General features: G+C 33.5%; 1 protein-coding gene across 1 annotated transcript in view; it reads right to left on the bottom strand.

Annotated features, from left to right (window-relative positions):
* The window catches only part of Tnks (tankyrase), a 79,599-nt gene continuing 55,074 nt past the window's right edge, over positions 1-24,525 (bottom strand). Inside the window, exons 9-15 of the mRNA XM_072530184.1 lie at positions 21,824-22,043; positions 15,734-15,966; positions 14,486-14,990; positions 11,559-11,749; positions 10,890-11,182; positions 6,230-6,463; positions 1-5,023 (exon numbers count right to left, since the gene is read on the bottom strand). Coding sequence (XP_072386285.1) covers positions 5,020-5,023; positions 6,230-6,463; positions 10,890-11,182; positions 11,559-11,749; positions 14,486-14,990; positions 15,734-15,966; positions 21,824-22,043 — 1,680 coding nt within the window. The 3' untranslated portion in view covers positions 1-5,019. The remainder of the gene's footprint in view (positions 5,024-6,229; positions 6,464-10,889; positions 11,183-11,558; positions 11,750-14,485; positions 14,991-15,733; positions 15,967-21,823; positions 22,044-24,525) is intronic.

Raw genomic sequence — 24,525 nt, 5'->3', positions numbered from 1 at the left:
ATTGATATTCTTGTCTTTGCAGCGAATACTTTACAGTTATTGATATATAAAATTGTTCACAACTATACGACATAATAGTGAGATTTGTAACTGCACAGAAGTATTCCTCTTTATGACCTACCAAAATCTGAGCAAAGCCAGTATAAAAGTATTCCTCTTTATGACCCAACAAAATATGTGCAAAGCGAAATCTGTACGAAGGCGCGGTGTTCCGATAGTACTTAGCTTGACCGCCCGATGGCGCCACTATCACAACAGAAATTTACTATATAAAATGAAAAAGAGCAATATCTGTCCCCAAACGAAAACTACCCTTCTCCCTACAAAACTTCTGATCTCTGCCACCAACGAAATCTCTGATGAATACATCGACACCCTGAAGGTAACTCCAGTTTTCTACCGAATACTCAGATAAATAATTTCCACTTCGAGCTTTGCAGATGGACAGGGAGGTATCGGTTTTCTGTGGTTTCCCGATCTCATTGCACACTTATAACTGTACAGAAGGTACAGATGTCCCGAAAACGGCTACCACAGAGACTAACGTGACAAAAATCCATCTCGTATTTGCAGACCGCCGATTGAACGTGCGCCAGGTACCTGAGACAGTAGGCAAAACAAAAGACCGCGAAGGTCATATCCTGCATGAAATTCTGGGCATGAGAAAGCTATCGGTCCAATGAATGCTGCGTTTGTTCACTCCGGACAACAAGCGCAATAGTCAGACTACGTCAAAGAAGTTTTTGACGCTATTTGAACGCAATGCGAAGCAGTTTCGGCGTCGTTTCGTAACCGTCGACGAAACATGCATCCACTGGTACAAACCAGAGGCCAAGAAGTAGTCGAATAAGTGGAGCCCGGAGAACGTGCTCCGAAGAAGACGAAGACTGTCCTATCGGTCGGAAAGTTATTGGCCACCGTTTTCTGGAATTCACAAGGTGTGATATATGTACATCGACTATCTGGAGAAGGGCAAAACTGCTCTAATATGCCCAATTATTGGGTCGGTTCGATGCTGAATTTAAAAAAAAAAATTGTATTCTCCAGATTTGGCCCAGTGCGACTTTTTTGTTAACAAACTTGAAAAAGTCAAAAGTTAAAGAAGTTGGAGCATCACTGAATCAAGTGTATCGACGTAAAAATAGACTATGTTGAGAAATAAATCGCCACTTTTCCAAAATTTTCGTTTTCCTTTTGTAGCTCCTTAAGTAGTTATCGGACAACTAGCGTATGTTTATAATTCTTAAAACATACTCTTTTAAAAAATTTTAATTCGTTGCAATCTTTTTGTATGTAATATAATGTCGTTTTAATAAACGCCCAATTTTTGTCCGATTTTTTTTTCGTACTACTTGGGAGTTTTGCGAATTCGGTTATTTATATCATCTACAAATTTTTATAAAGGCATGCGAGGTAATTTAAAGCTAAAAGACGATTCTGCTATGCCCTAAATATTAAGCAAACAAACCTCCAAAAAATTCTAAATTTACTTTTGTTTTCTAGCGATGCATTCACGGATAAAACATCACTTTTTAACTATTTACCAGTGTTGCGAACGTATCACGCCACAGCGGTCACGTGACATGCATCGACTTTTTGAGCGAAGTTTTAAACGAATTATAGAAAACATTTATTTTAAAAAATCAGTTGTAGTAAAAAAATATATTAAATACTTTGGGCTAGGTATATTAAATATTTTGCACGGTTTTAAAAACTTTTCAAAAAATAGTCATCTCTATTGCAAAATTAAAAGTTTTATTTTTGCACGTGATAATTTAAGTTAAAAAGAGAACCAATTCTGCGCATTACAAATGTCGAGATATAAACAATTAAAACATATTTTTGTAACGCTCGAAATTTTCACTACATCACAACTTGTAGAAGATCTAATTTTATCAATTAAGCTTAAATTAACATTTTTCGAGATAAATGGCAAAATGTTGGGAAAAAATTAGTTTCCACCCATTCTCAAGGCTATAAAGATGTGCACACCAGAAAATTTGTTGACAATATTACTTCCTTATTACTATATATACATGATATCCAGCAATAAAATGCAGGTATGAAACATTTTTTATATTGACTTTTTTTGAGCCTCAGTTCATGATCTAAAATTACGAAGAATCAAACATTTGTTGTAGTATCCCATAGATTTAAATACAAGCTAAATTTAACTATGCAAAATAATAAATACCAACAAAGTTAATAAAGTTCCCGTTTTCTTTATAAATGCTTCCAGCAGTTTTATCGAACGTTTTTGAACCTACAACGTTTATTTTACTTAAGTGACCAACATCAAACAATATTTCTTTCTATTCTGTATTAGAGAATTTCCTATGACTAGTGCTAATTTGCTAGTTATGCAGGCAAAGATAATAGATGAAGTATACACGTTTCAAATTCTATTTTCGGTCCACGCTTACGAAGAAATAAGAATTCGATCTATTCTTTATGACTCGCGTTGTCAAGTCAATTCGTTAGCTTAGTGGGCTGGCTATGCTCACAAAAAATAACAGGCTACAAGAAAATAAACGCATTACCTCACATTTAACACCGGTAAATTTGTAATAAAAATTCTATGATTTGAAATTGAGCTACTTTTAATTCCTCCCGAAATACACTCTTGCATAGACAGTATCAGAGACTGGCATACGCGCAGAAAGCTTTGGAAAGGTGTACACATGTGCAGTGGGTATCAATCAAACGTCTGACTGCGTAGGCAGTACTGTAGGGACCGTTGAACGACCAACAGCGCATGTTTCACTGACATATACTGCGTATGTATACATCCTCTGACTGCGTCCGCATATGTATCAGCTACTTCCCGCGCAAATCCACGCTATACTGATACAATGTGGATATTGGCATTATTTTGGAAGTTTCGGCGCATATTTAGTGTTCCACAAAATTATCTACACGTCGATGTAGGAAAGTGGAATATCTCTGTGAATCAGAGGGATATCTCTGTAGCACTTTTCCTCATATTAGTGAAACTTCTGCCATGAATCGGTGGGATATCCTACCGAGATACCTCACCAGAATATCTACGTCATTTAGTGGACTATCAACATGAAACAGTGGAATATCCACAGATAGATTTTTTTACAGGGCAACATTAAGAAAGGTTATTCAGATCCTTTATTCGTGTTTAATGAGATTCAGATGCGGTATATTGAATCTAAGAGACACGTTTTGAAAAATGGGACTAAAAACGACACTTGAAGCTCTGAAACAATTGATTTTTGAGTCTTGGTACACTTGATCAGCTTGACCAAAGCCACCTCTCAAACTGAAACCACTTTTGCATAAGATAAGTGCCGGGGTATTCATTAATTTCTAGGCGCTGAATTTTTTACTAATTGCATAAACAACGTTTAATAAGAGATTTAATTGGAAACAATTTTACTTTTATCCATTTTTGTCGTAGGAATAATACTTTCCGAGATATTCAGGATACAAGGCTGTAGAAAAGGGATCCGTACTATAATGAATTATCCACAACTTTTTCAGCTGGTTTCAAATCGATTCCAAGTTCAGAGACCAGAGAACAATAATTAGTAACGCATATCAAAAGCCAATATATGTATACTGGACTAATATAAAACATGTTTACGTGAATCGATAAAACTGTTTATATAAATCAATAAACAACGGATACTACTTCATACATTGTTTGATTCCTTATAATAAAAATGTACAAAATTAATTTCAAAAAAATCTCGCAATACTTTTCGAACGTGACAACCGCACACTTAAGTAAGAAGATAAAATTTTGAATATCTACGCAGCTATCAGTCGTATTAAAGCGAAAAGCCTTAAAGATATAATTTCCGATATTACAAGTCTCAGAAAGATCTAATTCAATTTTTTTGAAAAATAATATCCACAAACGTTAACACCAACAATCATTACGAAAAGTGTTATTCGGGTTTAGATTTTTAATATTTCATAGGACCATCGGAGACCTGCGGCAGATAGTTTGCGCAGTCATATCATTAGAAATTATTATCCTAAAACCATCAAATTTTCAACTTTGTAATTAAGTCTATATTAGGGGTAAAATTTATTTAGAATCCTAATTAATCATTAATAACTGAACAAGGATGATATTAAAAAATCGTATATATCCGTTTGTGGATTAGTATAGTTAAAACTGTAATAGATACAGAAAAATTTGTGTGATTTCAGCATTAAAAGTTATATGGTCGAAAATTATGAAACCAGAAATTTTTTGATTAAGGAAATGAAGATCTCCTGAATCATTCATTGGATCTCCCGAATGAGATCTTATCTTCACAGCTTATATATCATAAATCGACAGTAACGTCACAAAAATGTTTTAGATTACCCAGTTCAGTAAATTTCTTTAACTTATTTATAAAACAGATTGACTTACACCCAAAGAACACATAAGGAATTAAAATATTTTGAAGGTATCGCAAGAGCCAATATACCAATAAAAAAGTTTGGATACATTCTAGCGGAGATACTCCCAAATTACCAGCCTAGTTTCGTAGGCACCATTTTCGAGGTACACGATGTTTTATTTGGCAGTAGGCAAATAAACATGAGTCCGGCAATTGGCACATTCTACCGGATCTTAGTCGGGAAAATATTTTTACTGGACTCAAATTTAGTACAGAAACTATAATATACTGACAGTGTAGAATAATTGGTAGCAACGTTACAAAAAGTTGTTTTCGTTTAAAGGTAATACAAATATTAACTTCCAACCAAATGTTTTAACTTTTAATGCTGCATCAAACAATTTTAAACATCCTCAACAACTACCCTTTGGCAAAAATCTTGTCTAAGGCATTGCGCGAACAATAAAAACATATCTAGTACAGCACTGCGTAACCTATTAAAAATTTTATCTTTCCAACTTGGTTATTTACTCTCCTGACAACTACACTGCTTTCTTGCTGGTGCTAGACAGCGTAAAGCGTGGCACAACAATCCGCAGATATAATCTTTAAACGTCTTGGTTGGTCGAAGCATCAGCCACTGCTCCGGAAATCACCTAAAATTTAAACAATTATTATTAATAATTGTAATATAACCCCAGCAGTTTAAAATATATCCTGGTAACATGATTCAAAATTTGAACGATTCAAACCAACATTTAGAATATGGATTACAATAACAAATGCAACCATCGTTTCTTATGCAGTACCAAACACCAATATGGTAACAACCTACGGAAATACAAAATGGACAAATCCTCGATCAGCCGTCATACCAAAATATAACAACATCCTTAAATCCTTTTTTAAATGCTAGTGATTTTGTCCCCTAAAAGACTAATTATATTCGTTTTCTCGTAGTTTAAATAGTTGATAGTTTTGTTGTCATTACTGAAAAATTCAGTAAGACTGGATATCTTCAGCACATGTTTACTAGCCATTATATGCCAGGTCTAAAAAATAAACTCAAAAACTATTACAATATTCAAAAAACATTTTTTTAAACACTCATTATGACAATTTGATAAAAAGGTCTCCACAGAATGTTATATTATAACTTAATCTACGAAAAAACAAATATCTTTAGTATTACAGGATAAAATCACTGGCAACGAAAAAAGAATAAAACAATAATTTAAATATTTTTCAACTTCGTAAATAAATTCAATGATTTATTGATTTATTTTGAAATAACCCCGATAAAAACAACAACAAACTAACTTGGTCGAAATTCCGGCTATTGAATAAATTAATGTGTTTTTCTTCTCGTTGCCCTCTTACCGACTAGTTTCTAAAAAAAATGTTAATACTAAGGCAGAAAAATGGTTAAAAAGTTAGTTCGAAAGTCGTTAGAAAGAGATCGAGAAAAGATGAGAGAAGCAACAAAAATTGAGAACATTAAAAATATATATTATCACAGATTTCAATATATGTGAAACAAAATGAAACAGCATATATTCATGTGGCAACGGCAACTTAGGGACCGCGATTAAAATGAATCATATGAAAATTTGCTGAGTGTTGAGTTAATGGAAAAAATGAAATAAACGCTAAGATCAATGTGAATTTTGTTCAAGATCAACGTCAAAATTTTTTTAATTCGTATTTGGAAACGAGGGATCTCGGATTCGAATTGAGCCCATTTTTTTTATTAATGCAATATTTGAATATAATGTAGGTAACTAGAGAAAAAATTGTTACTACTAAAAATGGTATTTTAAAAAACACAATTTGTAAATTACATTAATATTCTTTTACTTTACCTGACTTCAGTATCAGTACTCGACGAACACTCTTCTGGTTTGACGATTTGGTAGGTAATAAAATATTCGGGATACGCTTGTTCTCCCCTATAAACAACGTACTCTGGAAAATTTAATCCGCCTGCTGATGGTCGCCCTGCGACAGAGTGATGTCCAGGAGGAGCATGAGCCATCTTCATAGCACTGAATTGAAGAAAAGATTTTCCTAACGTTACGCGACATAATAGAAGATGCCTGCAAAACAGTAAATCTTATTTTAGAAAGAAATCTGAAGAATTTTAAAAATTTTTTAGTTATTAAGAAATCTTTTAATAACTAAAAACTTGTTAAATCACTAAATATTGCAATAACTAAAGATTCACTCGATAAAATAAAAAAATCAAGAATAGGAATAAAAGCGGTTTTTGCTGTACACTCATTTTTTATAGTTGCAATGTTAATACTGATTAACAAACTTTTTATCGATTGTCAAAAGGTTCTTATAGTTTAAAAAATCAGAAAGTTGCAGAAATTTTAGTAAATTGTTCCAAATAAACCAGATTCAACATCATTTAGAGATGACGCAGTAATAGACATAAGTTTATTACCACTTATAAATAATTAACCCTCAGAATTTAGCCAAGATATGGAAAAGAAATCCCCAAAATTTCTCCTGCATTACAGACTAAAGCATTAAGAGAATTAAGACATGTAATACACGAATATGAGAACTTTTTCTTGAAATCAAGTGCACGAAAGAGAGAAGAGCAACAGGGGTTTTCTGGAAATTAGTAAAGTTGTTCTATTCACATAAAAAGTGAAGTTCAAACTACTTTAATGCTACTTTATTTCTAGTAATTATTGACAAAGAAGTAACAGGGAAGCTCACATAATGGAAACACACAGGCAATAACTAATCATTAGCATTATTAAATATCTGCAGTCTACTGTCCTCCTGGCCAATCCATTAACGAAAACAACTTTAATACCTACTTTAGTTCTCTTGGACACAAATTCATAGCAGGAGGAGACATTAACAGCAAATATCACCACCGGGGCTCTGGGGTAATTACAGCAAGGGGTAGACAACTCCTGAAATTAATAATGGGAAACAACCTAGAATGTATATCTACAGGAGAACCAACGTATTGGCCTACAGATCCAAATAAAACACCAGATCTCTTAGATTTCTGTGTGATTTCGGGTTGAAGTTGGGATATTTCGTCAGAACATTCTCCCATTCTAATTGATCTAGACTCCAAATTCATACTCAGAAGTAAGCCTCCAGTCCTAACCAATAACCAAACAAACTGGAACATATTTCGAAGTGCACTTACAGAACTTTCATACAAAAGACGAGATGGAGTGCTACTCCTGAACAGACAATATGGAAGGAAAGCATAAATTGTTCTCTAAGTGCAAAAAACTTGATTGAAGAGAAAAGAAAACTAAGGAGAAAGTGGTAAAACACACACGCACCTATTGACAAAGCAAACCTAAACAGAATTACCAGAAGACTTACAAGTCTGTAAAAAGAAGAAAAAAGTCAGAGGATCCAAACTTATCTAGAAAATCTGACGCCTTTCAAAGATACAAACTATTCTTTATGAAGAGTGACGAGAAAATTAAAAGAGCTACATCGCTACATGAGACCATACCTCCTTTAAAAAATGCCAAAGGTAAATGGGCGAGAACAGATACAGAGAAATCCGAGACATTCGCAGAACATCTTTCGAAAGTATTTAGTCCATTTACCAGAGCCTATAGAACAAGAAGAATCACTTCATGCTTTTCTTGACGCTCCATATCAAATAGAACTACCAATCTCTCAATTTAACATTAAATAAGTAAAACAGATAATAAAAAATGAGATAAAACCCAACAAGGCGCCGGGATACGACCTCATTACAGGTAAGATCCTTCAAGAACTAACCCATGATTGCTACAGAATAATCACTATGATCTTCAATGCTATATTAAGTCTGCACTACTTCCCTTTGTAATAGAAAGTAGCACAGATTAAACTCATTCAAAAACCTAGGTAAAGATCCAAAAGATGTCAACTCATACCGACTGATTAGGCTACTCCCAGTCATTTCGAAGATTTTTGACAAACTTCTGTTGAGAAAAATCAAACTAATATTTGACAAAAAGGGTCTTATACCTGACCATTAATTCGGATTTCGTAACCAACACGCTGCAATAGAACAAGCTCACAGATTATACACAACAATAAGAACTAGTCAACAATAAGAACGTAATATCGCCAAAGCTTTTCAACCTAGCCCTAGAAGACGTCTTCAAAACTACAAATTGGTCAACCTATGGCATTAACGTTAATGGCAACAAGTTAAACCACCTCAGATTCGCTGACGACGTAGTGATTACAGCGAGCACATTCGAGGAACTGCAAATTATGATGGGGGAACTAGCAGCCAGCTCCCAATACGTCGGTCTAAAAATGAATATGAAAAAAACAAATATAATGACAAACACAGATGACCCCAGACGTATAACTATAAATGGCAGTGAGATAGAACAAATCCAGGAATATATCTACCTAGGCCAAATCCTGAGACTTGACAAAGAGAACCAAAGTGCGGAAATTACTAGATGAGCAAGGCTAGCATGGGCAGGATTTGGAAAACTTAGTTGGATACTTAAGAACCGCAAAATACCCCAATACTTGAGGAGCAAAGTGTTCAACCAATGCATCCTTCCTATCATGACATATGGATGTCAAACCTGGACCCTAACCAAGGCAAACATGAATAAACTAGCCACAACAGAAACAACAATAGAAAGAGCAATGTTAGGTATACGACTGTCAGATAAAAAGAGGAACGACTGGGTAAGATCCAAAACAAAAGTCGATGACATAGCAACAAAAATTGCCAAACTTAAATGGAGCTTCGCGGGCCACACTGCTAGACAGAAAGACCAACGTTGGAATACTACAATACAACATTGAAGACCTTACGAAAGTAAACGACCAAGAGAAAGGCCATAGATGAGATGGGTTGATGATATTAAAAGAATAGCCGGAACAAATTGGAAATATGTTGCTCAGGATAGAGACCGATGGAAGGAGTTGGGAGAGATATGTTGCTCAGGATAGAGACCGATGGAAGGAGTTGGGAGAGGCCTATGTCCAAACATGGACGACAGAAGGCTAAGAAGAACTAGTCTCAAAAACAAGCAATACTGTACTGCAGCCTTTTTAGATGCCTCTCAAGCTCTTGACAAGGTGTGGCACACAGGACTTCTGTACAAGTTAAAGAAAAACCTACCTTACACTTGCTTCAAACTGCTTAAAGCATATCTTACAGAAAGTGAAGCCTATACAAAACTCTACCCCATCATATCTGGTGCACCTCAGGGTAGTGTGCTCGGACCGATTTTGTACCCGATACATACGGTCGACTTACCAACAAGCACTAACCTTACGCTTGCAATATTTACTTACTGCTTTCCTAATATCTCATAGTAATCCAGCAATAGCATCAGAGATACTGCAACTACATCTAAACAAAACTAATGAATGGTTTAAACTAATACATTTACTCTTAAGAAGAGGTATATATTCACAGTTATTCATCTGGACAAACGATTAACATGGACCAAACATATATGAACGAAAAGACTTCAACTAGGAATTTTATACAGAAAACTTTACTGGATGCTGGGAAAAAACTCACACCTATCGATCAACAACAAGCTGATATACAAAGTAATATAAAACCCGTTTGGTCATATGGTTCGCAGCTCTGGGGATCAGCTAGCAAATCTAATGTTATGAAAATACAAAGATTTCAATCTAAAACTCTAAAAACAATCGTTAATGCCCCTTGGTATATCCAGAATGACGCCTTACATAGAGATCTGCAGGTACTAACAGTCTCTGAAGAGTAAGAATTTCTGAACAATATCAAAACAGGTTGCGCGTGCATCCTAACACCCTTCAACAGCACCCAGCCATTGTGATCTGTGCCGCTTCTAGTATTCGTGTTCGCGTATCTGTGTATGTTCGCATCCCACCGGTAAACAAGCCAATATTTGAGTTCTGGAGCTTTGGTCACTGGACCTTACATCTCTCTGACATTGTAAAGACAAACAATTTTACTTATTGTTTTTATTGTGAAACAGATTGTAAAAATTCTTAGATGTTAAAAAAAAAGCTTGATTAAATATCAGATCCATGTTTTACTTCAACTTCGTTGAAGAAACATGAACATTAAATATGACAAAATTTCAGAAACATAAGAAATTCAGAAAAGGAAAATTATACAGAGAATATATGAACCAAAGAAAAAATAACATGTAAAAAAGAAGATCCAACAAAGAAATAAAGAAAACTATACTGTGATAACCTCTTAATTCAGGTAGCAACAAAATAATTAGGTATCGAGAACACGTAGAAAAATAAAATGAGATGATTGCCCGACGTGGAGAAAGATCTAAAGAAATTGAGTAACATAAATTTAAAAAATAAAGTTCTAGGCACAAAGGAACTGAGGAATATCTCAATATCTCCAACCAGGTCCTAGGACTAAAAGGTTTGTCGTGTTTATATTTATATGACATTTATATTTCCCAGAACTTAAGAACCAGCCCTCGTAAAACTAATAATATAGATTAATTTATTTGACTCGTTTAAAATTGAGCATATTTTAGACTTTACCTATGACAAGTGTAACAACTTCTATCCTTATGCGTAGGACAGCCAGTGCCTCCTCCAATGCCATAGACATATTGATTACTCTTAGACGAATGTTCTGCAAAATATATTCCTGCACCGAACATTCCTCCGATGTAGGCGTGCCTTTCGTCAAAACCTTTTTGTACAATGGCGTTGATAAACGGAGAACCATGGAACAGCATTCTTTCGCATGACTGATTATTGTTTTCTTCGGAAACTTCTTTCCTTCTATGGGTATACCGTTCCCATAATTTTTTATTTTGAACTTTTTGTATCTGAAAAAATATACATTTGTATGATAATCGTTTAAAATATACTAGCAATATGAGACTAAATTTATCTACAAATAATTGTAAATAATGCTTGAGTTGGTTTAATTATGTCCAGGGATTTATGTAAGTTACGCTCTTCGTGAAATAAGTGAGAAATAACATTAACGAAAATCGATTGACCATATCTCTGACGAAAGTAAAAGCGACTGGTTTTTGCCACATATTTTCACTTTTCAGAAATTTTCTGTTTTCTTACCTTATTCTTCGGTTCAATTTCAACAAGTTCAATCTCCTTATAAAATTTGGGATGTATTCTACTTGATAAGGGAATATTTTTAAAATTCATTTGCAAAACATTATGTTATTTCAAAACACTTACCCTAATTATATTATATCTGGAGAAAATGCCGCCAGCATGGCCGTTGTCCCTATGTTCCCTAATACTATTCTGCATTTCTTCCTCTACGGTAATGAATTCTTTGTCGTCGGATAAGAGATCAACTAAAAGTGTTCCAGGATTGGAAGGAGTTGTCCAAAGACCTCCACAACTAGCCACCAAACGCTCCATTCCTATAAAGAAGTGAATTTAATGAAACAGGCTATAGAATTCTATAAAATAGAAAAACACTATACATGAATGTTAAGTACACACATACTTGGAGTTTACTTTGTGTGTATATTGATTTTGAATTTTAAACTAGACATTAAAATTTTTATTTTTCTGGACCGCAAAACCATAAAACCTATAGACTACCCATATCGAAGTGAGTGTACATTCTTGGCTATCGGATCCACAGATTGCTTTGTACAGGCATACAAGCATGACAAAATAAGTAAACTTGAATAACGTTCGGTCAAAAATTCTTCATTTGAAAAACTGCCAGAGGGAATTTATCCAAAATTGGTGACAAAGATGTTATAAGAGTTACTCGCACCTTCGCTATCACCAATAAAAAATAAGCAGCAAAGATGGCTAAAAATAGTAAAAACTAACACGAAAAATATGGTTACAAATGATTAACGATTGTCTATGTATACCTGAAAAAATGGTACAGCAAATATTACAAGCATTTGTTAAATGTTGCATAAGATTTTTCAAATTTTTCAAAAATTCAAATAGTAAAAGAGGAAAAAAGCAATTGATGAATGTAAAAATGTCTATGGGATGTGTAAAAAAAGAAGGGGTCAACATTAATACACGATGGGACTCTGTATACTACAAACCTGAAAAGTGTCTCCAGCTTTTTTCTTTTCTAAATGATTTTTTTTTTATTTAATTAATGGCTTTGGATAACTTGATCCATTCAGCCACGATAATGTATTTGACTACTTGAATTTGTTAATGATGTACTGATCTATTGCATTTGTTAACAAAATAGTACTTCGCCTAGAGGTAAATTAAAAATATAATGTAAACATCAGTATCACAAGAATCAGTAGATCGACAAGAAACCATACTTTCACTCGTTACATTCAGGGCTCTGGCCAACTTAAAGTGAATATTTAAAACAAACAAGAGATTACATAATATAGGGAAACTTTTCACGCTAAGGTGCCTTTCATAGCGACTTTTACAACAACAACAATTACAACACAAGACAGGCAACGGCTAGGAGGTAAATATATAACATAAGTATAGACAGAGGGAACAAGGCTAGATTTATACATTCACATTACACATTCCATCCTAAATTTTTCTTTAAGTTCTTTTTAAATATCCAAAAAAAAATTGGTTAAGCCTAATATTACGACGAGAGATCTATAAAACAGAAGATTGACTTTGAGGAAGAGGTATTTGTTCTTTATCAGATTTTCCAATAGATACTTAATACCAGCATTATTATATTATATATGCATTCAAACATCCAATGATTGATATCGTCAGTGTTACCATTACAATCGCAGAGTTCTGTCACTTAAATTCAATCTGTGAAGATAGGCTTTCACAGTAGCATGATTAACAAGGCATCTAACAAACATTGAATATACTCTTCTATTGGGATGACTTCTTGCAGCAAAAGGCACAGTAGGTAAAAGAGGGTGAATTTTTGTATAAAGGTTGTTACTTCTGTTACAGAAAGCATTCCATTCAATCTCTTGAAATCTATAAAATTTTCTACTCGGAACGTTTCAAGAGAGTCGTACATAACAATTTCAACGATAATTACTGTAAAAAAAACGTCCTACTTAAGGGAATAAGAGAAGAGCTCAACGTTAATACGTTGTTGGACTCTACATATGACATGCCCGAAAGATTACGTAAGATTGTTTTCTTTTCTAAATGAAATTTTTATTACAAGATCCCAAACACCGCCAATACTAATTGCTTTGAAACTACTTGTTATCAAAGACTTGCAGAAATCTCTTGAAATCTATCAAATTTTCCACTCAGTAGGTTTCAGGAGAGTCATACATAACAATTTTGACAATAATTACTGAGTGACTGACTCAAGAAAATAAGGGAAAATTTGATTAATCCAGAAAAACATTCGTCGCTGCTGCTACATTATTAGATCATAATTTAAAAGTCTACAAATCAAAGATCTTTTATCGTATGCCAACGACCGTTGCTGGTTTGAGAAATAGGATTACACTTTCGAAAATATCGTCTTCAAATAATTTAGATATCGAACTAATAGAGGAAGAATGTTATTCGATTTCTGAGAGCATCTCAAGACTCTGGTCCGTGGATCTAGAGAGAATACACGGCAAAAAATTGGAGTCACCGCTGTTGATAAAGTTTACACTCATATGTAGTCGAGATCAACAAAAAGACATCTACTTACGTTTTATAAATTATGAGAAAGCTTTTGATACAGTAAAACAAGAAAAATTGATGGAATGCTTAGAAAAGACCTGGATCCAAATGACATCAGAATAATACACAACCTGTATTGGAATCAAGATGCCTTTGTTAGGACAGAGCCTGGTAATACCGAAATGATTTATCCCCTATATTGTTTAACCTATATTCACTATCTTAAAGTAAAAGATAAATGGAAAAATTATCAACAATATCCGATACGCCTATGACACGGCACTAATCACTGACAGCTAACAAGATATACAAACTCTGCTGGATAGAATCTAGCTTGAAGGAGAAAGTATGCTATCAAAGTCAACGAAAAGAAAACAAAAACAGTAATTAAAAAAAGGAATGAAATAGCCAGAAACACTTTCCTAAGAATGCAACCGTTCTTTGTAAATGATTTTAAACTTACACTGCGATACCGCATGGTGAAATGTTATGTATATAGTATACTGCTATATGATATGGAAGCATGAACATTGAAAGTCAGTACTTGCCTTTAATAAGTTTATGCCTAAAACCGTACGCCGATATTCCTATTTGTTTTAAATCTTCATGTGACATTTCCGCTAAAATATCCAACGTAATTTGTTCTCTTTCGAAGATATCTAGTAAATGTTCCAAACTTAAACTAGTCAAGAAATTAGCAACTGAACATATGGCTCCGTCATCTCCTTCAGCGCCTTCGAGTTTTCCAGAAGAACTGGATCCTTCAACTGGAGCCATCGAAACACTCGCTCTACTTCCAACGGGCACGAGAAGTTGAACGGCTGCGCCAGAAGGCATAATAACGGTTTCTACATTAGTGGATGGTAGAGGCGGAGATGGCGTGTGCGACAGGGCGATGGATGGAGGTCTGGACGGTGGAGCGGATGCCGTGAGTACACCTTGTTGTGATGCCATTGCATCTTGAAGGAGACAGCGTACATCATCAGCAGACGCCAAGTCGACAGGAGCTTGACCTTCTTGATTTTTCAGAAAAGGATCTGCACCATGGGCCAACTAAAAAAAATTTGTATTATTATATTTATTACAGCATTACTAAATATCATCAAACATTTCTTAACCACATATATTATATAATTAGAAGCCAATCATGGTGCAAAGGAAGAACAACAAGCTTCATTAAATTCATTCTATACATAACTGTTGATCCAAAACAAGCCAAGACAAGAGATCTGATAGGTTCACACCATTCTTTAGCCTCTTGTTTTGATTCAGGATCATGATGATATACCCAAGTCTTATCCATAGTGATAAATCGACGCACAAAATCCACTATATCCTTTCGAAAACGCTCTAAATATAGCTGAAAATGTCACATTCGAATGTGTTTTAAATCTCGTTCAGTCACTCGACGATTTTCCAATACGATATCCAGTATTTTTTCTACGATTTCTGGTGTTGTTAATATTTTTCGAAGTCCTTAACGTGGTTCGTCTTCAAGGCTTGTACGACCACGTTTAAATTCAGCAACCCAACTTTCTACTGTATTAATTGAAGGCGAAGAGTCCTTATACATTTTTAACATTCGTTTATAAATTTTCTTTCTTTTTAAACCTTCCAAAAATAAAAATTCACTTGATTTGATTTTCAACTTGATTTTTTCCATTCCCAAAAAATTACTGTGATACGTCGATACTAAATTGCTTGTAAACAAAGAATAAATTGACATATTGAAATGAATCTTCACATACGTTAAGTTAGGTTAGTAGCGACGCCCGAATAAAAGTCATAGTTCTTACCAGTAAAGCGCAAAGTTGTGTTCGTCCTTTTTGTGCAGCTTCGTGTAGTGGTGTGAATCCCCATTTATCAGTAGCATTTACGACAGTATTGTACTTTATTAGTAATGCTGCAATATCCAAATGACCATAACTGGAAGCGTTGTGTAAGGGAATGAGACCGCCTTTATCCTGAGCGTTAACATCTGCTCCATTTTCTAACAAAAATTCTGCAACTTCTACATTGTTGTAACCAGCTATAAAAAAGATTAATATTAATATCCATGACTTATACTTAATGAAAATTCATGGTAATAAATATATACAGGTTAAACACACATTGCTTTGCAAACTTCTCTTGTCATCAACAGAAAGTTGAGTTCAAATTTAACTACGTTGTGAAAACTTAACTAAAAAACATACACCAACTTACCAATATAAAAAGATTTTATACACAAATCATGAAGGAAATCGACGAATTTAAAGTTATATGAGGAATTAAACATAGACGAGGGAATTTGCAAAGTTCATAAGTCAATTAAAAAAAAAAACACAGAGTAATGAGAATATTTCTGATACTTTATAAATTCGGAATTAATAGATGCAAAGATGAGCAGTCTATGATAAGTACAATAATGTTGACTGGGCAACTTATAGTTTTAACATCTCTATTAGATCTGCAAAAAAATTCATCATCATCATTCTGGCTTCACAACCCTGCGTGGGTCCTAGCCTCCTCAAGAATTTCTCTCCAGTCGTTCCTATCCATCGCCTTCCTCCGCCAAGCACGTATTTCCATATTTCTCATGTCTTCGTCGACATTATCAAGAAACCATATTCTGGGTCTTCCTCTTCTCTGACCAATGGGTCTAACAAGGAGCGTTTTTCTAGCTGGGTCATTTTGTTCCATCCGCATTACATGCCCTATCCACCTTAGACGTCCTATCTTAATATATTTAACGATATCCGTTTCCTGGTATATTCTATAAAGTTCGAAGTTGTATCGTCTTCTCCACGCTCCATTGTCATTCACTGCTTTCGAAACATCCTAACATGTCTTCATTACTTTTTGTTAGAGTCCAGGTCTCTGAACCATATGTTAGGACTGGGTGTATTATTGTTTTGTACTCTTTCATTGCTTTGAACATTTCACTTCTATTCACAGAGTGGTAGGCTGCTTTGTAGTCTATACATATGCGATAAGTATCTATGCCATATTCCAGTGTTTTTTCTAAAATTTGTTTCAGGGTTGCAATCTGATGAATTGTCGATTTACCACCTCTGAAATCAGCCTGGTATTTTCCTAATATCCGTTCTGGATATGGTGCCATACGGTAACATAGTACTGTGGAAAATATTTTATACGCTGCATTTAGAAGCCTATTTCCTCTATGGTTAGAACATTCAAAGAATATCTCCTTTTTTGTGTATTCCCATATATTCCAATATTGGGGAGGGATTTCTGTGTCCATATTTCTTTTATAAGCTGCTGTAATGCCATTATGGTATCGTGGCCACCTTCTTTATATAGTTTAGTTGGGAGATTATCTATTCCGGGTTTTTTAACTGCATCTTTAACTTCAAGAATCGTTGGTGATTCCTCTTCCCTCTTGTCTGTTCCCCTTACCTCATCTCCTCCATCTTCCTGGTTTTCTTCTTCTTCCTCTACATGAAGTGACTAGTTAAATAATTCCACCCACCTATTCAATACACCTTTCCTTGTTGTTAATAGGTCGCCATTCTGACTTCTGCATTGTCTTGTGCTCATCTTGAATTCTTTTCTGTTAATGTTAACTTTCTTATAGAATGCTCTGAATTCTTTCTTTCTGTTGAGGTTTTCTATATATTTAAGTTAGTTATTTAAATGATTTCGTTTTTTTTTCTTTTGTGTATCCTCTTTTCTTCTCTTCTCTTTGTCTGGTAATTCTCTACAGTTGTTCTAGTAAAAACAAATATGCAGAGTAATAAATCACCATGAAATATTCAAAGCACGTTCCATCACGTACAGGCACTTAACGTACAACAGTGGTGTGCATTTGGGAATAAACAAAATAACTCATGTCACTGTGAAAGAGTTGATTAAGATCATGTATTTAAAGTAAGATTTTTTCGTGTAGCTTCCCTCTTGAGCCCAAATCAATTTTATTTGATAAAACTCACAATGGTAATGGGGAAGTCAAAATATCGATATACCACGTGACGCTACTGCTACATCTACAATTTAGTTTTAAATGTATTCTTGTACGTCTTAGCAACAGTGTGAAGATCTTTTCTTAAAGGATCTTTTGCCGTTTATATTTTTGGAAATAAGTCACTTTACACTGACTACTTGTTGGCAACACTTTTTGCAGTCTAAAATGATCACTTGGACTGTATAAAACAAATATAACCCGTTTTGGAATCATATCTCCCACTTCAAAAAATCATTACTTAAAAACATCACCATTCATGTCTTCTTAATAGCCACCAGTACGTTTTCAAATCCAAAATTTATTTAATTTCTTCCCTCGCTTGTTCAATTATTCGTAAATGATTATTTTCCAAAAAAGATATTTCCTATTTATCTATCAAGAGAGGTTTTCTATTACGTTTTTGATACTTAAAATCTACTTCTTTTAAAAAGTTTCTAAAAATACATTCTAGATAGTTGACGAGAGTTGGTGTCTTCTTTAACACATGCCATAATTTTCTCAGGTGTTAGAATCCTATTTCCAAGTAAAGAGACTACTTTACGCCTTTTTATTAATATAATAATGTACACTATATGTAAATAATTTATGAATATTCCTAATAACATTTACGCATCAGCTGTATTCACAAATTCAGTACTACTGATGAGATTTATTTTAAAAGAATATTTCCAATACTAGTCCTACACGAACAATAGGCTAGTTGAAAATATCTAAAAAATAGGAAGTAAGGCCGAATAACATTTATGCAATTTTAATATACAGTGATGAGTGCCTTAAGAACCGGCAAAATAACGCAAAAGATAGAAAATATAATACGTTGTGAAATAAAAAGAGATGAAAGTAGTAGAGGTGGGAAATAATCGGTAGAAACCTATAATTAACATTATAAATCGATAGTCTCACACCTTTAGACGTTAGCTTCGAGCTAAATCACCTTCGGTCATAATTATTATGTGTAACGTATGTGTGACGTATTTCCATTTTTTAATTTCACATAAAGTAAAAACTGATTGACCACAATAAAGCAAAAATGTGAATAAAATAATTTAATTAATAGTAATTATTTAATCTAAAGTTTTAAATTATTAACCAAGAATAATTTCTATTATGATGTGAGGAGTTTCATACACTCTTGTCACGGAATAATCACTATCCTTCGTGGATTAGTGGTAAGAATTCGACAAAGACGTCGCAGACGATTAGAGTTCAAAACCCACATGTGGTTTTCTTTTTTTTTTTTAATAATTTGAAATTATGCAGAGATCGTTTTGCTTTGAATCGTTAAACATTTATGTCAGTCGTTACTAGTATTAGAAGTGTTTAAAGTTAAACACAAATATCTTATTGAAAAAAAAGTATCGCCGTACTATCGAAAATAAAGTAAAAATTCTTCAAAATTAAAAGAACGTTTAAAGAATGTTTAAATAAGTAAAAATTCTACAAAAATAAAAAAATATTGTAAATAAACGTATTTACAATATGTTCAAATAAGCCTTCATTAGCAGCAGAACAATATCCCAAACTGTCACTGAAGAAATATAAAAGTTTGATGGATCAGAGTTCAAGTCACGATGTTCTCATGCAGGCGCTCAGGGTTCAAATCCCACATGAAGGTTTTACTTTTTTAAAAATTTGAAATTATGCAGACATTATATCGTTTTGCTTTAAATCACTAGACATTTATTTCAGTTTTTATTAGAAGTGTTTATAGTAAAACATGAAAATCTTATTGAAAAAACAATGTCGTACTTTCGAAAATAAAGTAATAATTCTTCAAACATAAAAGAACGTTCTAAATAAATGTACTTCCAAAAATATTTAAATAGGTAGAAATTCTATAAAAATAAAAAAAAATTATGCTAATGAAATGTATTTACAATAAATGTTCGAATAAGCCTCCATTAGCAGCAGAACAATAACCCAATCTATTATAAAAGTTTCGTCTAACATTAGTTAATGTTTCTGGACTAATACCTCTCATTGAATCAGAGATCTTTTCTCTTAATTCTTGGAGAGAATTAGGCCTATCGTCTTCAATTCCATATAGCTTGGACTTGATATATCCCCACATAAAAAAATCACAAGGTGCAAGATCAGGTGATCTTGCAGGCCAAAAAATATCTCCGTGGCCACTAATCAATCGATTACGAAAAGTCGCACTGAGATATTCACTGACGATGCGAGAATTATGTGCGGGACAACCATCGTGTTGAAACCATATGGAATCGAAAGGTATTGGTAAATTACGAAGGGCTGGGACAATTTGATTTTGCAGAAGTTCCAAGTATTTCCGCCCAGTCAACATACAGTCTATAAAAAATGGACCAATGACATGATTCCCTATTATGCCTCCCCAAACATTTACTTTTCGAGGACGCTGGGTACGAGCGACATAAATCTGACGAGGATTTCCTCGAGACCAATACCGAGCATTCATTGAATTGTGACGGCCCTGCAATGAAAACGTACATTCATCGGTGAACAAAACGTTCTCTAAAAAATGTTCATCTTAATGTGACATTTCCATTGCAGTTTGACAAAATTCTAAACGTCTATATTGATCCCCAGGGAATTGTTCGTTGGATTTATGAAGTTTATAGGGACGGTATCCATGTCTTTTCAAAATTTTACCTACTCTAAATCTTGAAATTCCATATTGTTCTCCGAGACGAGATGTTGATTGGGTAGGATTTTGCTCAATACTTGCACAAATCAAAGTGTCCCTTACTTCCAAATCTGGATTTACCTCTCTTCGTCTACGAACTCCTCTTGGAGTGAACACGGATCCATAAGTAAAAAAATTACGTTACGTAAAAAAAGACTGAATTGTTGATCGTGCTGGAGCCGGCCTATTTGGAAACATATTTACAAATTGTTGTCTAATCATGTTGTCTGATAATCCATTCACATGCCAGACAACAATTTGCACTTTTTCCTCGACCGTTAAAACCATTTTCACGAATTGTTTTTTCAATAAAAAGTTTCTGTTTACCGTGCAAAAACACTTCTCGGTATGTTATTATTTTTGATGGCTTGATGATTTGGTTAGCTGTAAAGCAGGCAGCTGTTCGCGCGCATCCATTACAATGTTGTTAATTGTTTTGAAAATCATTACCTGTACAGAGGAATTGATATTAACACTGAGAATTTAGTGATGGATTTGGCATTAAACAGTCTTAACCGGATTATTTTGCAATCACAACTGAAGACTGTAAAACTGAAATTGAATTATTTTGTATTTCTATTTTTTAACATTGGAATAAGAATAAATTGTAAATAATGAGTTTTTCGAAAACTTTTTACCTAATATGTATCATATTTTCTATTATTTTTTGATTGACTAAAACAAAAATTTTATCCTTGGTGTGAATTGAACTTCCAATCTTCTTGTCACTAGACCACGTCTCTAACTATTACGCCAATTCCACACACAATTGTTTTAGGATAGAACATACCTACCTTTAGTTTAATCAAATATTTCAGTTAAGTTATTTTTATTATTAAATAAACTTAAAAATTAATAATTTAAAATCGCTAACATCAGAAATTATTAAAATAAAATATTTTCGAGGTCATCCGTATAATTATGACTGAAGTGAAATAGCCACGTCAAGAACTAGCTTTATCTCATACTATCTCATAACTTAATCTGTCTTCTATCCTTTCCGCTATTTTGCCGGGTGGTAAGACACTCATCACTGTATTTAATAATACTAATACCATGATGAATTCAGAAATGTTTTCTACACGAACCGATCTATAAAGCAATAACAGAAATGTTTACTAATATTATATTATACCTAAAATATACATATTTTACTAAGAAATTACGTGTGATCGATTTATTACCACGCGTAATTCTTTTACAGACTTTATGACCTTTTTTGGAGAAATAACATAAAAGTAATATTACAATATTTACCTGCCAAATGTAGTGGAGTAGAATTTCTACCCTGTGCGTCTCTGCAGTTGATATTATCTGATGTTACCAGTCTTTGAACTCTCGCTAAGTTACCTTTTTTCGCTGCATCTAGTAAAGCTGAATTGCCTTTTAACAAATCTGCGACATCTTGGTCGTTCTCTCGAACTAAATCTAATGGAGTGGCTCCATCTCGATTTTTCTTACTAGGATCCGCTCCATGCTGTAATAAAAATATAATTTATTAAGTAATATTTGAATGAAAGCGTATAGAAAACAACTTATGTCAACAGTTTGGTAGTCATTTTCTAAAACTTCATCTATATCAGCATGGATTTGAACACGTTTTCGAAGCTCTTTTCTACTGCCGGCAAGGTATATCCCCAAAAGAAAAGTTTTAAACTGAAATAAATGTTTGATGTCATGAAATAAAATAGGTAATTTGGTATTAAATCAGATCAAATTGTAGAAGACCCATCAACTTAATATTGACTAAACCGTGGACCATTTACTTTAAAATGCTTAGTTTGCATATAGCCTTTACTCACTGGCGAATTGTCCATGTAACCATTGTTATCATTGGTAACAATTACAAAATCTTGCAAATAAATATTTTATGACTACTGTGAAATAATTTCATTTATATTTTTTACTAATAGAAATATGTGTTAATAGTAATTCGGTAAATAGCTAACGAAAATATTGGCGAGTTTATGCGACTCGGTTGCATGTTACGTTGTTACCATTATACTATAACAACAAGATAAGCTCACTTGCCGTTCTAATTTTAATCGACTTTGCGCATGACGTCATAGCGAGACAAAGCCAGGAGACTTGTATGCATCGAGTTAGAATCTATGGAGAAGCTATGAGCACATTAACGTGTGTATTAAAAACGGCGTAGGTAGGCGTGGCTAACGATGATACCAATATGGCGGTGGGATCATGGCCGGACTCAATAATATTAAAACTACTATAAAAATATGACTAGTTATTCAGAAGATTTAATCATAATCTACAAAGTGCAATACATTTTTAATAAACTATGATTTATTTATCCCGCGGTAAACACTAAAAACACGATATATTATACATAAAGATAAATTAATACAGTTAAATACTATTAATTTATTCTCTGAAGTACGGGCCATTACTTTGTTTACATATTTGTATACTAATCTGTAGAATGTTATTCCTGAAGATTTTTTATTAACATTGCTTCTGCCACTGCAACTACGTTGAGAACAAGAAACCATTATTATGCACTATCACAATATATTATTACAGTTTCTATAAAAGTATTATAAAACTAAAAATATTCGAAAAACAAAAAACGTAAATAAACATATACGATCTGTCAAAAGTGTCAAAACAATATGGCCGAAGTGAGGTCGTTTTTAGTCACGTGATGCCCTCTCCATAGATTCTAACTCGATGCTTGTATGTATTATATTTTACGTTGTTCCATTACTGTAATGAACAACTTCGAAACTTAAACTGTTAACGGTAAGTATACCTCGATGCCATATCTTGCACTAAGAAGTCATAACTAGTTACTTTCTGTGAAAACGTGTTTTGAAAATTAATAAGTAATTTGTACAATTAATTAAAGAAATATATGAATCTACGATTTGATTGTGTGTATTACAAACAAAATAAATATTGCTACAAAACATAAATTAAATATAAAAGGCCGGCAAAATGTAAAGAATTTGACCATAAAGGAAAAGCAGGTCATACTTAAGACTTTATGAATATCATTTAGACATTTATTTTACAATCTTTGTGATTTTTCTTTTGCGGATATTGTAATTATTTTTAATATTTTGATTTAGAATTCGTATTTTAAAATACATTTTACATCTAAAAAAAAGTAATTTTATATATTTTATATTTTACATTTACATATTTTGCAGCTTCTATTAAGTTTAAATAATTTTTTGTTATTTTTAATGTGTCGCCATTATAACTACGAAAAATATGTTCCAGCTCTCTACATACTACATACATCCAAAGTAACTTTTTTTAAAGACCTATCAAAAATAAAGTATTACTTCAAGTTCTAATAAAATGGTCATTAGTATATATTATTATCTATAGAAACATTTATTATTATCTATAGAAACATTTGCTCTGCTGTTAAAGTGTGTCTAAAACCAAAATACTTACATGTTTTTTAATATATTTCTTTTTTCCATTCTTCTTTTGCGTCTATTTTCAGGCGATGTTTTAGCGCTTGGGGATTTTATTAAATGGACTGAATGTTTTCACCACAAAATTCATATAACAATATAATATACAAAGTCTTTACTACATCAATGAATAAATAAAAATATCATTCACTACGTTTTGAAATACACAAGATAGCAAACTCGATTAACACAGCAATATAATTAACATGAACACTTATGAACTTGCCGTCATTAAAATTGTCTCGGGCTTACGTCACAAGCACATGCGCGTTGACTTATCTTGTTTTGTTATAGTATCATGCGTTGTTACCACTTTTGTTTGTGGATACGCGTGTTGATCTGTCAGCTATCGGTCGGGGTCGGCTCGTGTCTGGAAATTTTGACAGCGAGAGAGCGTGAGCGCGCTCTAAATATTAGTAAGCTTGTTACCATTTTTTGTTTTGGTTACTTACTCGTTAGTACCTACTATACAGTGTGCGTGCAATTAAACATGGATGAGTGTCGCTACTTGAA

Source organism: Diabrotica undecimpunctata, chromosome 4, assembly GCF_040954645.1.
Source record: "Diabrotica undecimpunctata isolate CICGRU chromosome 4, icDiaUnde3, whole genome shotgun sequence".
Taxonomy (NCBI): domain Eukaryota; kingdom Metazoa; phylum Arthropoda; class Insecta; order Coleoptera; family Chrysomelidae; genus Diabrotica; species Diabrotica undecimpunctata.
Note: the sequence above shows the minus strand (reverse complement) of the source record. Positions and strands in the feature narration are given on the sequence as shown.